Source organism: Gymnogyps californianus, chromosome Z, assembly GCF_018139145.2.
Source record: "Gymnogyps californianus isolate 813 chromosome Z, ASM1813914v2, whole genome shotgun sequence".
Taxonomy (NCBI): domain Eukaryota; kingdom Metazoa; phylum Chordata; class Aves; order Accipitriformes; family Cathartidae; genus Gymnogyps; species Gymnogyps californianus.
Window position 1 is genome coordinate 54,744,338 of NC_059500.1, and position 16,618 is coordinate 54,760,955.

Consider the following 16,618-nt stretch of genomic DNA (forward strand, 5'->3'; position numbering starts at 1 on the left):
CATCTAGTGTTGATCATATTTATGTCCCAGGAAATAATACCTTAGTTAATTAAGTACCATAAAAGGCTAACTTTCATTACAGAGACGACTGAAAAAATACTTACATGCCTGCCAGCTAAGCTATGCAGATAATCCATACCAAAACCCACAAGAGTAATTCTGAGGTTATTACTTGATGAGTAAGATAATAATTATTATGTTACTTGTTTGTTTGAATTAGAATTACAGAAAAATAAAAAAATTGACACTGAATGGTTTTCTTGTTTGAATTAAGATGCTGTTCATGTACAGCCACTGTGAAGGGACGCTGGTATTTCAAGTTACAGTATAAAAGGTATACATCTTAAAGTAAAAAAACCAGATCTATGTGCGTTTTACCCAAGACTTGAATTTTCCAAGTCGGTGCCTACAGTTAGTGATAAGAATTCAGTAGTTAATTGCTTATTTTGCAAGACACAGAAGTTACTGGAATATAATTTCAAGTTAAAATGTAATTTAAAACTAACACAAACTGCACTTGAGTTAACTTGTCTGGACTTGATTTGAGAGTTTTTATTTAAAGACACTCTGCGTTTCTCAATTCCTGGAAAAGGAAATAAATATGTTTGCTTTTTTTTATTTAAACACAGAGTCATGGAAAAATCTTTCAACAAGGCAGACATTTCTAAGACATGACTAAAACCAGCATAAGTCTGTAGGTGATGTTTTCTAGGCAAATATAAATATGGGAAAGGTAAGTCTGTTCCATCAACTACTTGCTCAAAGAAACTTTGGGGCCATGATCAGCCTATGTAAATTACTGAGGCATGATGGGATGGCAGGAGCACTGACGTATAGTGGTCAATAGATGAGATTCTTGACATTTACATAGAACCAAATCATAGGTGCAGCTGGGAATAAATGATTTCCCATGTGTGCATGTGCTCACTGAAAACTAAGGGAGGACAACAAGGTTTGCTCTTTCTGTGCCATTGTTTTTATTTGTCTCCTTTCTTCAAAATGTCAGTGTCTTTGAAAAGACAGAAGTGTCTCTAAAAGTTAAGCTCAGTAACATTATATTAGTGTCTGTAATTAGCACAAGACATTGCACTTAATTTGTGTGGTAACGCTGGGGCTTACTGAACTCAGAAATCAGTTGTTTTCTGTTTTCATGTGCCAAAAAATATAATTTTATTAACATCTTTATTCCACAACTCCATGTGTTTTATTTCTAGCATTATATTTTGCAAATCATTATAAAATGTATGTTAGCAATAAAGCATAATAGATGATGACTTGAACCATTGTACTTTGCAATTCTAGTCCAACTCACGTTGGTCTCATTAATTTCCAGTGTGGGATCTCAACATTGGACACATGTTCTGGGCTTGCTTACTCTGAATTGAATTCACACAGTGTCTGACTTTGTATGACTTGCTCTCAGGGTAAACATCATCTAGTTTGCACAGCCTTCTGGAAACTAGGATTCTGCAGCCTAACTACTTGGACTTCACACTTACTAGTAACTCTGATGTACCTTCTAATGTCACGTTCTAGTAAACACTGAATTTCACAGTGTTTTGGTAGGAGAAACTATTAGATTCTGTTGCCTACCTTGTATCTCAAGCCACAGTATCTCACCAAGGTGTTCTCATAAAGAGCCAGAAGACTTTAGTTACACTGAGGTTAGTCCTTAGATGATCTTTATATGCAGCTGTTGAAGAAAAGAAGAGCTAGGAGTGCTTTTGCAACCTTTGTAATGGGAAAGAACTGACTGTATGATATATGTCACATTATTTGAGAAAGTATTGCATGTTTGTGCTACAAGTGCTATGGAGAAGTAGAAAATCGCTTCCTTATTTCAAGTTATCCCTTGTGTGTGTCTAAAGGATATAACATATTTTCCTCTTTGCTATAGTTTTATGTTGAAGGGTCATGTTACATACCTTAAAACCTTTGAGTCACTGCTTTCCAAAACATCATCTCATCCAGCTACATTTTTAATTTCCAGATGAATTAGTTTGTATTTTGGATAAGTTAAAAGGCTCTTTGCTAAGTTGCAATTATTATAATGGTTTTATCTCACTTTTAATTACCCTGTTGATCTTTATTGCTAAAGGTTTGCTTAATGATCTCCAATAATCAGGTGTTCTAGAAGAACCTGCTGGTTGTTGGAACAAAGGGAAGAGTGTGTTTATCTTGGAGTGTGACCCATTGGAGTACCCCAATGATTGCTCTTGATCCATTGATACAGAATGCTGTTATACGCAGATGTAGGTGTTCTGATACAATCAGTCCTTATTTAGAGACTATACATAATATACAGATCTAAACAAGTTAAAAGCAAACAAGCATTTCCTTTTCTCTCCCTATTCCACACCAAGTCTGTGACTTAATTTTCTTGTGAAATTTTGAGCGTCCTCTAGAGTTTGCATTGCTTCAGAGAACTGCCCCTTCAGCTCCACTTCTGCAAGTGAGATTTGTTCTCCTCACATCTTTTGGACAGTCTTTTTCCTCTAGCCATGTCTATTTTTACTGTCAACAATGGCTTTGTCCTTTTGTTCCTTTCCTTACTGATACCTGATACTGATACCAAGTTTTTCTGTCCTCTTTTGGGTGAAATTACAGTGTTCAGTCCCTTGACAATCATTTGCATGAACTGTTTCCCCTGAGCTTCCATTTCTACATTTTCCTAAATTGTCCTCTGCTGCATAGGACTGTTCACATTCTGTAAATTGTGTGATTCTGAGACAGATGCAACACCAGCTCTACTAGCGGTTATCTTGCTTATCACAAGATAAACAATATCACAATGGTATCACAAGGTATCACAATGATACCTTGGCTTGATGAAACAGATTAATCGAGACCTGCACGGTACCTAAACACCTACATAGGTTATTACAATGCAAAGATCAACTGATTTTAACTTTCCAAAATAAATGTTAATAGATTAACTGTCTGCTTGAGCAGTAGTCCCTAAAAGAAGTATTTTGCTTTGTTTTCAGTAGACTGAAGTAGACAGAAGACTGTCAGGCTTATGACACATTTAGGATTTTAAAACTAAAGTTTTGGAGTTCCTGAAAGTCTCTGAAGAGGAAGGGAGAAACTGTTGTGGCCATAGTTAATACAACAAAAGTTCTGACTTTGGTTGTTGATAAGGTGCCATATGTTCTTCAGTTATTTAAAAGTAATGATTTTCTGAAGCTAAAGAAGGTATCATTATCTCTGAGTCCATTGTTTACTAATTAATTAATCTCGTGTAAATTTTCATAATTAAAAAACCACAACAATAAACACTAAATTGCCGTGACCTTCTCTATATATTGTTAAGAAACTGATCCCTGTCTAGATAAAGGGGAAAAAAAGCCTGACTTCAAGTTTCTGGATAGGTGTATTAATCACCAGCTTACTGCATAAAACGTGGATGCTGCTTCCTCCTCTTGTTGTGTTTTTGCACAAAAGTGTCTGAATTTTTTTGTTGAACTCGTTTAGTTGTATAGTGTTGCATGATTTTGTGTTTTGATTATACTGAACAAACTGGAGACTTATGCAGAGGTTGGGCACGTTTTCTCTGAATCATAATACTTTAAAAATTTATTTACTTGGACTAAGTGCATCTCAGCATATGCAACTCCAAGTCAGTGGAGAACTTTGAATTTCAAAATGGTGTTGCCTGTTGATTACAAGCAGTATTACAGGTTTTTATGCTTAAATGAGAAAATTAAAGGTTGGGTAAACTGACTAGTTTTTATCTTTTGACCTTTCTGTTATCATGCTTGCCAAGATAGAAAGCTTAGCAGTGACAAAACAGGGTAAAATTTTGAGACTTTTCCAAAATGAGCAATTTGGCCTTTGAAATAATGAATGCTATTTACTTAACAATTTTGAAAGATGTTGATTTGAAGATCAAATTTAGTACATGGGAACAAATACACATTCAAAAACTATAAATAGATTATAACCTATGAAGAGTAATGATTCAAGATAAGTGATTAAGAACGTGAAACATATGATAGAAGGTTTCAGTAGCTGAATAGTTTGTTAGCGTAAACTGGTTAATGAGGCATGAATGTTTCATAGTGAAAGTTACGTAAATAATGTTACTGTTGCGTACCTTTAACTTCTTTCATCTTTGTGACCTTTTACAAGTCATAGTTCTGTTTTGATTTTATTTCTTAAATGCAGTTTTTTGTCATAACATGAATTCATGTCCAATTTTGAATTCACCCTGTAAAAATAACTGCATTTCCCAAAATACCAGTGAACTCAGAATTTCAGGCTTCAGCCAAGAGCTTTAATGAATTTAAAAACAATAGATAACATAGGATTCTTGAACATTGGACTCTCTTGGCTGACATTTGTATGAATTGTTTGTAATTTTGCAACATGCACAATATGCAAAATGTATAACATCTGACTAAAATTCAAAATTTTATTGTCAGATTAAAAAAAGTTAAAAGGAGCTTTATAAATTTCTTTGGAATGTATTAATAATTGGATGAGCTCTTTCTGCCTGTCTCCTCAATTTTTGTCATACTTCCCTTCTCTGCTTCTCTTCAGGTAAGACTGACAAATTTTTCTGTAAGGTTTGGTGGATACTTGGTTTAGCATTGTCACTGAATTAGTTATTTAGTTCTTTGACTTGATTAAATGTTATTCTCTGAGGAGGCAGGGATTGTTTGCCAATCTTATTTAATTTGGTTATAACTATTGTACATACATTTCTAGAATTCTAACATTTCCCTCAGCTAAATGAACAATACAAATATTTTCTTTTCCTTTTGTTTTCTTTTCTTGAAGCCGATCAACAACTTATCCTTACACAGAAACCCAGATGTACAGCCAAAACACTGGGGGAAATTATTTTGATACTCAAGGAAGTTCTGCACAGGTGACAACAGTGGTCTCGTCTCATAGCATGGTGGGCACTGGAGGTATTCAGATGGGTGTCACAGGAGGACAACTCATTAGCAGCTCAGGAGGGACCTATCTGATTGGCAATTCAATGGAAAATTCTGGTCATTCAGTGACTCATACAACGCGGGCCTCTCCAGCGACAGTAAGTATTTCAGACTGATGCAAAATCTTTGAGACAAGTTTCTTAGTCACTCAGATGTTCTTGCAGACTGACATGGTTTTTGTGACAGAATGTATAGCAATATTATGTTGTCAAAATAAGTACTACATAGTACTTTTTGTAGAATACCTAACAAATATATAAGCAAGATACAAGAATAAGAATACTGTGAAAACTTAAACATGAAGGCAGACCTTTACCTTGACAGCTTGCAAATATTTACATTTCATAGGTTAAATTTTTGCATTCAAGTAATATCAGTGAATGCTCTGGGAATGCTCACTTAACAGTTTGTCTGAGCTGAATATTTGTCAGGTTGGGAAATAAACAGCCTCCTTTAACATTTTATATTTTTTCTGAAAACCTGAAAAAACCACAGTGTTGTTGAATATAACTACGTTAGATGTAAATGTTAAAGAGTGTAAGTTACAGGTACGTACCTGTAACTTCCCTGCATTTGTTCGGTTTATTTCCTCTATATTAGTGTACGTTTGGTAGCTTATTTCAAAATAGTTCCAATTGCTCAGAATACTGAGATACTACCTTTTAACACTTTGTTCTTACGTATCTATAGTATGTCTTCAAAGTTTTAATCCAGATTAAAAGGTCATTGTGGAGGTGTCTTACAATGCTATGGGAAGATGCATTATGTTACAACGGTAATAGATAATATTGTGGACACTTAAACATAGAACTTTCCCTTAAGAATTTACTCAATCAGCCGTTATTTCAATTAGGAAAATGGGTTTATACCTAGTCTAGCTTTGCTGCGTAGCCCTAATGAATACTTTTACCTAATTCTTCTGGGAATTCCAGTCTGGATGTAGAGATTTGGAAGTAATAGGGAAGACAATTGTGAAACATAGAATAGGAAGAGCTGAAAAATATAGTGAAAGAGTTAAAGCATCATTAATAATACAGATTCATCGGTACTTAAAAGGGCAATGAAATTAGAGGACTTTATTTTTAGGAACCAATGTAATGAGTAAAAATCTAATACTCTTCTATTTGCAATTATGATGAACGTTTATGATAGCATTGGATAATTTAGGTGATCTGATAAAATCTCTTTATTTTGATTCTTAAGGTGGTTGGTATGGATAAATATAAAATTTTTGTACAAAGTAAAAAATTATTATTTCATCCAAAAACTGTGTAGCATTATTTTCTGAGAATAAAAATTGTAAAGAGTCGTAATTCATGAATAGTATGAATATCAGTAACATAGTGGGAGCTTTCAGCTAGCAACAGAGAATTTTGTATTTGAGTTACAAAATAAAAAACAGTGTATATTAGAAGTTACCTGTATTTTACATGACTTTAATAGAAAAACAGAGTTTCTGAAAAAAGCAGCATTCCTCTTTCAGATTCGTTTAATTAAAATCAAGACTTTAACTTGAATATTTTCTTTTTTCCTTTAAAGTACTCTCTCATTTTACTTGTTTGGAAGATATTTCATGGAATTTTTCACCTGACTTTATGATTGCCAAGCACAGGCAAAACAGTTTTCTATAGGCACAAGTAAGGAATAGGTCTTCTAGACGGAATGAAATTTGAAAACTGATGTTTCTTTAAATACTTAAATGGCAATGATATTCCTATGTTTTCTTAGTTGTTTTAAATTGTTCTAGAGTTGAATACAAATATTGCCTCTTTTAGAGATCATGCTAGTTTTCTCCTTAATCAAATAAGAACAAATGCATGTTTGTGTTTTGCATATCACGCTATAAGTATTTTTTATTCACTGACAACAGAATTCAGTCATTGGAAATGCTTAACTGAATGTGAAATCACGTGAGACTTAAATGCATCTAGTAAACACAAATGAAGAGTAGTAGACTTACTCTGAAGTTGGATATTCTAGAATTATTTGAATGATATCAAAATTCCATGGTATATTTTGCAAATTAGAAACTGCTTTGATTTTTTTGCAAAAATTAGAAGTAAAATTTGCCAAAATTTAACAAAATCTAAGGTTCATACCTTCAGCAACATCTTTCTCTTGCTTCATGTGTCAATAAAACAGCCTGGTTTAGTTGCTCCAAGTAACTTCTATACTGCTGTATCAAGTTGCCTTTAAGAATAGAAGAAAATACTGCTAATTAAATTACAATTACTAAATTGCATTTTTAACACTAAAATAGTTTCCTCTGTTTTTTAAGGTGCTATTTATTTTGTATGGTATAGTTCTGTAAGTATAAGACATTAGAATATATTAGAAGTACATTTCTTGCTAAGGAAGTCGGACACAACATGATTTTAGATTTTATAATTTTAGGCTCTTGGTGTGTATGGTTCAGCTGAAATGTTCAAGAGTCAATTGAAATACAAAAGGTTCAGCTTAAACTGTAATTTTAAAGCAGGAAGTCGGTTTTAATTTTACTAGAGGGCATAATTATGCAAAAGAGAGCAATGTAGTATTTTATTTGGATTGCACCTTAGATAGGTAGAGCTTGTTTCACTTGTGATCCTCATTTGATCTTTACCATCATAACTTTTTTCATTCTTGTATAGAGAATTTATTGAAGTCATCAAAATAACTTGTATCCAGGCTGGTTTGCTAATATAATACTCAGAAAGTTTTTCCAAATTGTGAATTAATTTGGACAATTTTCATATGGAGACAAAGGATATAGAAATGAATAAGAATTTACTCACTAACACGTGGTCATTACAAGTTCTCTTTACTTTTGTCATAGAGGTACTAGTTCTGTTTATTCTTTTAAACTGATAACTTCATTTTTTTTGTTGTTATTCACCCTCACTGATCAAATCATTACCTTCTGTAACAAGCAAATGAATTGTATTATTGATGTTATCAATTTCTGATACATCTAGCTTAAGTTAAAAGAAACAAACAAACGAAACAGTTTCAGGTTAAAAGTCATATGTATAAAATAAGTCCATTTTATTAACTGTGTCTTAGATAAATGAAACTTAAAAATCTAATTTACTTTTCACCAGGTATGCTTTTTGGTTTGTACAGAATTCAATAAAAGACACTCAGAGAGTTTTTACTTTAAGTCTATCTTCACTTTATTTTCTTTATGATTTAATGTAATTCTGAGTTCTGCTTTGGGTTTAATAAAGAGCTAATATTTTGTTTGTAATATTTCATTCATTTTAATTTCTGTCAAACATTCATACAAGAAAGCTGTCCTGCTTAAGCTATAGCAGGCAATGGAAGTGTTTTTATAGCCAAAATATTAAGAATTGTGCACTATCAAAACTATTCCAACATATATACAGTAGTGGTTTATGTTAGTATGCATGAAGAACATTTGTTAGCATTTTCTTTACTGATTTCATTTCCATTGATTTCATTGCTTCTTCCCGTTATATCCTTTGCTGGCTGTCCTGGTTTCAGCTGGGATAGAGTTAATTGTCTTCTTAGTAGCTGGTACAGTGCTGTGTTTTGGATTTAGTGTGAGAATAATGTTGATAACACGCTGATGTTTTAGTTGTTGCTAAGTAGCACTTATCTTAAGTCAAGGATTTTTTCAGTTTCCCATGCTCTGCCAGCAAGCAGATGTACAAGAAGTTGCGAGGGAGCATAGCCAGGAGAGCTGACCCGAACTAGCCAAAGGGATATTCCATACCATAGAACATCATACCCAGTATATAAACAGGGGGGAGTTGGCCTGGAGGGGCGGATCACTGCTGGGGCATCGGTCAGCGGGTGGTGAGCAATTGCATTGTGCATCACTTGTGTTTTCTTGGGTTTTATTTCTCTCTTTTTTTTTTTGTTATATTCCTTTTCATTACAATTATAATTATTGTAATATTATTATTATTATTATTATTATTATTATTATTATGCTTATTTAGTAGTATATTTTATTTTACTTTAGTTATTGAACTGTTCTTATCTCAACCTACAAGTTTCACCTTTTTTTTTCCCCTCCTCCCCATCCCACTGGGAGAGGGGAGGGGGGAGCGGCTGCATGGTGCTTAGTTGCTGACTGGGGTTAAACCACGACACTGGCCTATTAAACTACTTCTCTACCTACTAAAAAGGATTTTTTCACTAAAACAGAAAGGCATTCAGATTATAAGACCATCTATATAAGATATTAGGTAAATAAACAGCTTTCCAAAATGACCATTTTCATGTGAATGTATGTGGATTGGTGTCCTGGTTTCGGCTGGGACAGAGTTAACTCTCTTCTTAGTAGCTGGTACAGTGCTGTGTTTTGGATTTAGTGTGAGAATAATGTTGATAACACGCTGATGTTTCAGTTGTTGCTAAGTAGCGCTTATCTTAAGTCAAGGATTTTTCAGTTTCCCATGCTCTGCCAGCAAGCAGGTGTGCAAGAAGCTGGGAGGGAGCATAGCCAGGGCAGCTGACCTGAACTAGCCAAAGGGGTATTCCATACCATAGAATATCATGCCCAGTATATAAACAGGGAGGAGTTGGCCAGGAGGCATCGGTCAGTGGGTGGTGAGCAACTGCATTTTGCACCACTGTTTTTTTTTCTTTTTTTTCCTCTCTTCTTTTTGTTGTTATATTCCTTTTCATTACTATTATTATTATATTTCATTATTATCATCATTAGTATTAGATTTTACTTTAGTTATTAAACCATTCTTATCGCAACCCACAAGTTTTACCTTCTTTCCCGATTCTCCTCCCCATTCCACTGGGAGCGTGGGGGGAGGGAGTGAGGGAGCAGCTGCATGATGCTTAGCTGCTGGCTGGGGTTAAACCATGACAATTGGTCAAGAATGAATTGTGATTGCATTGAACAAGAAGTGATTTACCCTAGCTGGATGTCTGTTTGAAATGAATTTGCATGTTGAAACCTGTGTGAAAGAGTCGTGTATTTGGCTTATTGGCAGCTGTATTAAAGAAGGGGCAGCTATATTTAAGAGACTAACTAGAAAATTGGATTGCCATGTCAATAATGAAATTTAAATCACCTTCCAATTTTTTTTTCGTATGTAAATGTCTAAGGACTATTCTTGTGATAAAACAGGATGATCTAATCAACAAATTTCATAATATCACAAGGTTAAAAAATTCATATAGTTTCTAGTAATAAATGTGTTGTTATGCTTGTCAGCCAGTGAGAGGCTCCAATCTATTAGTCTTGTTTTCTAACAAGCTTTATGGCTGATCTGCAATTATAGTTGTCATTCGTCAGTCTTCACCAACTCTAGGAGGTCTCCACTCATGCTGTTGCAGAAATTTATCCTATTTCAGTGCAAATCTAAATGTGCATGAAAATAAAAGCAAAATTAATATGGATATAATGTATCACCACAAATTATTATTTCTGGTAGTAAGCACAGTGTGCAGAATTTGCTGTTAACTTTAAAGGAAGGATGGTACCTACCCAAAATGTGTCATAATTAATGGAGGGAGAAGAACAACAACAAGTAAGAAGGCCCAGTGTAAATATGATATCCTGATAATATAATTTTAGTGGAAGTATTATAAGTATTTTAAGAACAAAAAGTAACAAATGTTTAAATGGTCCCTTAAAGGTGGAGAGGTTATCATTTGGAAAATAGTTTGAGATGGGATTTTATTTATTAATCTCTTTCTTGGTAGAGGAACTTTTTCCTCCTCCATTCCCCAACTTTTCTGGTAAATTTTATTTAGCTGGATCCATCTTAGCATAAAACAAACCATTTCTGATCAAATCGAAGATGCACAGATTTTTATGCTACAAAGGATTATTAGATCATTTGGTCTGACCTCTTAAGCTGGCAAGATATTTACTTATGACTTCTTCAGCTGAGCACAGTGACATCTTTTGTGAAAAAAGGCATCCATTTCCAGATACAAGAAGGAAGATAATATTTTTTTTCTTCTTTTAAATGAGTCATAAGAATAGTTAATCACTGCTACTGCTAAAAAACCATTATGTGGTATGAATTAACTGGAGGGGTGGGAAGTTTAGAGGATTTGTGGATTTTATGCCATTATAAACCTCTGCCTCCAAGACTTTTCCTCCTGCTTTGGTTTCTGCTTCAGAGAGAAGCCATGAGCTGTGGAGCATCATGGCTTCTCCCTCTCTCTTCCAGAGTTTTCAGTCTAGCAATGTGGCCAAAATAACTTACATCTTTCTCCTTCTCTGTAAGGTCAGCCACACCTACCCTGTCTGCTTTCTGGCTTCACCTGCCTATGCTCCTTGTTTCTCTTCTGATACAGTCTGGCTTCAGCTTTTAGTCATTGGCTTTTGGTGTATTTTCTGTCTAAAAGCCCTGTAGCACCTCACAAGTTGTTTCCCGTTTTGGCAATTCAATATTTATTCTGGAATTTGTGTATCAAAAATCAAGATGTAGTGTTGTTGGAAACTCAGTTTATTCTGATGTAGCATTCCGATTACTGATTAAAAAATATTGTAATAAACTGTCCTGGTTTCAGCTGGGACAGAGTTAATTTTCTTCTTAGTAGCTGGTACAGTGCTGTGTTTTGGATTTAGTGTGAGAGTAATGTTGATAACACGCTGATGTTTTAGTTGTTGCTAAGTAGCGCTTATCTTAAGTCAAGGATTTTTCAGTTTCCCATGCTCTGCCAGCAAGCAGGTGTGCAAGAAGTTGCGAGGGAGCATAGCCAGGAGAGCCGACCCAAACTAGCCAAAGGGGTATTCCATACCATAGAACGTCATGCCCAGTATATAAACAGGGGGGAGTTGGCCTGGAGGGGTGGATTGCTGCTGGGGCATGTGTCAGCAGGTGGTGAGCAATTGCATTGTGCATCACTTCTATTTTCTTGGGTTTTATTTCTCTCTTTTTTTTTTTTGTTATATTCCTTTTCTTACAATTATTATTATTATGATGCTTATTTAGTAGTATATTTTATTTTACTTTAGTTATTGAACTGTTCTATCTCAACCCACGAGTTTCACCTTTTTTTTTTTCCCCTCCTCCCCATCCCACTGGGAGGGGGGAGGGTGAAGCAGCTGCGTGGTGCTTAGTTGCTGGATGGGGTTAAACCACAACAGAAACACAATGGGGTTTTTATCATAAGATATTAAAAATAGGTATCTTTGAATCCGTGAGAAGTATTTCTGTTTATTTATTTTATTTGAAAATGCATAAGCTAGATGCAAGATGACTCACCACTGGTGTTCTTAAAACAGTCTGATTATCAGTGGCATAGAGGCATCACCTTTCTAAGGGACTGGATTTTTTTGTTTCTGATTAAATACACATTTGTTCTAAAATGGCCACTCTACCTCTCTCTAAGGCTGTCTTGCCATAAATGTTTTCAAATTTGGTTTTAGTAATAATCTGAACTAAGCTTTCCTTTTAGTTTCTCAATTCTGATTTTCTGGTGTGAGTAACTCCGATGTGTTTACACGTGTTTTTCAGTGTTAGGTGGAAGGTTCTAGAAGTCCTTATAATCAGCTTGACAAGGGATTTTTGTTTGTTTGTTTTACTTTAAGTGTTTGTACCAAATATGGGGAAAATGACCACAAAGAAAAAAAGTTTAGAATCTGTTTGAAGATGTATATAGTGAAGATGAGGTATACAAATAAATGGATGATCCAGGGGAGAAATGATGAATTGGTCAGTTTGACCATATGTTTGAGAACTTCCAGCAAGGAAGATAAACATGGGCAGCAATGTTTCATTTGAAAATTTGGGAAGAAGAATCTGACCTAAACTCCAAACATTTTTTATTTTTCCAGTCTATGGCTGTTAGGTGTGCATTTTCCCCCTATGTTGACTCCATATATTCTTTTGTAATCACTAGATAACATACTATATTCATTAGTCAGTATGCATGCCTTATGTACATGCAGACTACTGGAGATGTGCATTTGCAGCAGGTATTTTGACCAGTATCTGTTATGTATGTTAAGCTTGGATGTTGTATTTACAAATTAATCAATTTTAGGGGAAAAAAGCTTTTTTCCTAAGTTTTTAAGGTTTATCAGCATTCTTTTAAGGCCAGCATATGTAAAATACCATGCTTGTTTTACATCTTTTTGTGCTCTCTTTCTGCATATTTACATTTCATTCTTTCCAACAGACTTAAAAAAGTATCTTTCTTTCCATCTTCATAGTACTGTTTCATTCTCTTGAGCAAAATTTCATAGAACCTATTTACAGGTGCTGCTACAGCTTTGTCTATTGTGAGGAATGCAAATCTTTTAGATTTAATTCTTCCAGCTGTAAAGGCTAGACCTGAGTTCTTTCAGTGTGGTCAATATTATTTCATTTTCAAGCTTCTTTTTTCTGGGCAAGCTTGTCTGCCTAACGCAAGCCTCTGGCATAAGGTTCAGAAGACAGTATGACATATATGAATACTCTGTCCTGAAACAGAACTGAAAGCCACTGTAAATCATGCATGTTTGTGGCATCTTAAAAGAGTGAAAGTGTCACATTTTCAAAAGCCCTGAGTCCATTTATCCTGTAGCTTCAGGTTAGTTCATGATGTGTATGCACCTTATTTAGGTAAGCACAGTTGTTGCAAGTACCCAGGACTGAGCTAGCTGTACCAAATTAATCTTTCTTGTACACATATGATGAATTAGTAATTCCTTCATAATGGGGCATGTGATGAAAGGTCCTTCAGAATTTCACTTCCTTTAAAGCCTAAAAGGGCAAACCTTTGGAGGTGGATGAAGACATTGTGAATGGAAGGTGCCTGTGGAGATAGAGACAGGAGCTATCTTTTTTGAACATGATGCAACAATATATTGAATTTTAAGATACCACCTGAAGTTGCTTGCTTTGCTGCTGGTGGAGGGTGGTTTGCAGGTGCAAACAGATAAAAGAAAATAAATTGTAGGATATCCAGATTAATCGCAAAACCTCAGGGCTTAAACTTCTGCAGATTGTTTTCTTTATGTCCTGACCTCCTTAGAACGACTTACTATAAATACTTTGTGTTAATTAGTTGAATCGTTAATCAGTTGAATCATAAAAAAGTACTATTTCTTTCTTCTTCCTAAGAGGATGGCAGTTTTTTCAAAGTGGGTCTGGGATAGGTATTTGCTATGTCTATGCTATACACATCTGAGACTATTATGCGTAATTTGTTTCTCTCGTAACATGTTAAGGAACATTAAGACATAAGCTAGCAAAAACAGTTAATAACTTCCAAATCAGTAGATCACATAAAGAGTGAACATTGTAGGATTCTGTATGCATATACTGGGATCAAACTGTTGAATTTTTTAACCCTGGGGAAATACCCTTAATCATTAACAACTGCGTGAGAGTATAAGGTAGTATTTTAGTTGGCAAACAAAGTAAATCAAAAGAGAAGTCTACTAGTTTTCATAGTTATCATGCTCTAATTTAGTGTCCACCCATGTTTATGTTACTATACAAACTGATTATCATTCCTACCAGTAGTGTAACATTTAACATGGTTTAGTTGGAGTTGCAGTGGGAGTGATAGTGTACATTTCAGTTATCAGTCAGAATGTTTTAATAAATAATGTTTTTAGTCTTGTTAAGAGAAGAATAGGAAAAATGTATGACTGCTCACATATTCAAATAAATGAATGTGTAATTCTTGTTGTCATTTAGCATTTCAGATGTATATGTAGTTAGTTGTGCCTGGAATCTCTCACTGCTTTTTGCTAAAAATGCACGGTTATCAGTCTTCCTTTTGTATTTATGCAGAATATAATTTTAAATCTTAAAATTATTTTCATATTCTTTCCACAAAATATCACAATAAAAAACACTGCATTACCTATGTAATTAATCTGTGTACATGCTTAAATTCTGTTTTGAATAGAGATGAAATTATGTTCTGTTTTTCTAGAACCTAAATAAAAGTCCCTGGCCAAAACTTAGAACTTAAAAGCTTAAAGGAACAGATCCTTCACATAAACAACTTTTTACACAGGTAGCTATTACTCCCTATACACACGGTACTCTGTGTCACATATATCATCTTGAGAACCCAAAAGCTTGGAATAAGAGAATAGAATAAAACAGAATATTTCAATTGGAAGGGACCTACAATGATCATCTAGCCTGACCACTTCAGGGCTGACCAAAAGTTAAAGCATGTTGTTAAGGGCGTTGTCCATATGCCTCTTAAACACTGACAAAGTTGGGGCATCAACCACCTCTCTAGGAAGCCTGTTCCAGTGTTTGACCACCCTCTTGGTAAAGAAATACTTCCTAATGTCCAGTCTGAACCTCCCCTGGCACAGCTTTGAACCATTCCCAGGCGTCCTATCACTGGATACCAGGGAGAAGAGCTCAGCACCTCCCTCCCCCCCTCCCCTCCTCAGGAAGCTGCAGAGAGCAATGAGGTCGCCCCTCAGCCTCCGTTTCTCCAAACTAGACAAGCCCAAAGTCCTTAGCCACTCCTCATACGACATGCCTTCTAGTCCTTTCACCAGCTTAGTTGCCCTGCTCTGGATGCGTTCAAGGACCTTCACACCCTTCTTAAATTGCGGGGCCCAGAAGTGCACACAGCACTCAAGGTGAGGCCACACCAATGCTGAATACAGTGGGATAATCACCTCTCTTGACCAGCTGGTTGTGCTGTGTTTGATGCACCCCAGGATGCGGTTTGCCCTCTTGGCTGCCAGGGCACCATGCTGACTCATATTGAGCCTGCTGTCAACCAGCACCCCCAGATCCCTTTCTGCAGGGCTGCTCTCCAGCCACTCCTCTCCCAATTTAGACTGGCATTTCTCTGTCCCAGGTACGGAACCTGGCATTTCGACTTGTCACTTTCATGTCACTGATGATTGTCCAATACTCCAATCTATCCAGATACCTCTTCAAGGCCTCTCATCCTTCGAGAGAGTCAACAGCAGCTCCCAGTTTGGTATCATCAGCAAACCTGCTAATGGTGCAATCAACTCCTGCATCCAGATCATTGATAAATATATTGAACAGAACTGGCCCTAGAATTGAGCCCTGAGGAACACCAATAGAGGAAAACAAGAAGTAGCCGGAGATTTTCAGAAAGGGCAAGATGAATGATTTAGTGTCTAGAAAATCTGTCTTCAAATCAAATGTATTTTATGCTCAAAAATAGTTAAAAAGTGATTGTATAGCCTACATAGGAAGAAGATTTCTGTCATTAGAGATATGTATCTGTCAGAAAAAGCTGAAAGTTCATTTTATCAAAATTTACACTAGAAATAATGAACAAAATAATTAGTAGTGAGAACAATTTCTCTTGAGAAGCTTGCCCGAGTAGAATATGATGAAGACTCATTTTAAATATAGATCACATATGTTTCTGAGCTTGATGAAGTAATTAACATGTTTTACTGGTGACCAGCACTGCTTGGCTTATGCTATGCAGTAAAAATGAACACAGATTCATTGTCTTCAATGGCCATACTGGTGAAATCTATTCCTAAAAGAAACTCCAGCAACAAAAATCCCCCAAATGACAGAAAAGAAACAGTTTCTTTATTTGGCTCATTGCATAGCACCAAAAGGCATTGAGGCAATATGGCAGTGAGGAATGAGTGTCATCTGTAATGCCACTCTTCTTTTTAAGTGCAATTACTACTACTTTTTAACAGTTTGTTTCTCTGAACAAACAAGGCCACAAATTGCAGCAACAAAACGAGAGTAGCGCAGTAGTGGGAATGAGCAGCAGGAGATGTAACT

The 16,618-nt window shown here is 35.4% G+C and overlaps 1 protein-coding gene across 1 annotated transcript in view; it reads left to right on the forward strand.

Moving 5' to 3' along the window:
• Window positions 1-16,618, forward strand: part of RFX3 (regulatory factor X3) — a 63,977-nt gene that overhangs the window by 14,845 nt on the left and 32,514 nt on the right. Inside the window, exon 3 of the mRNA XM_050912796.1 lies at window positions 4,783-5,041. Coding sequence (XP_050768753.1) covers window positions 4,783-5,041 — 259 coding nt within the window. The remainder of the gene's footprint in view (window positions 1-4,782; window positions 5,042-16,618) is intronic.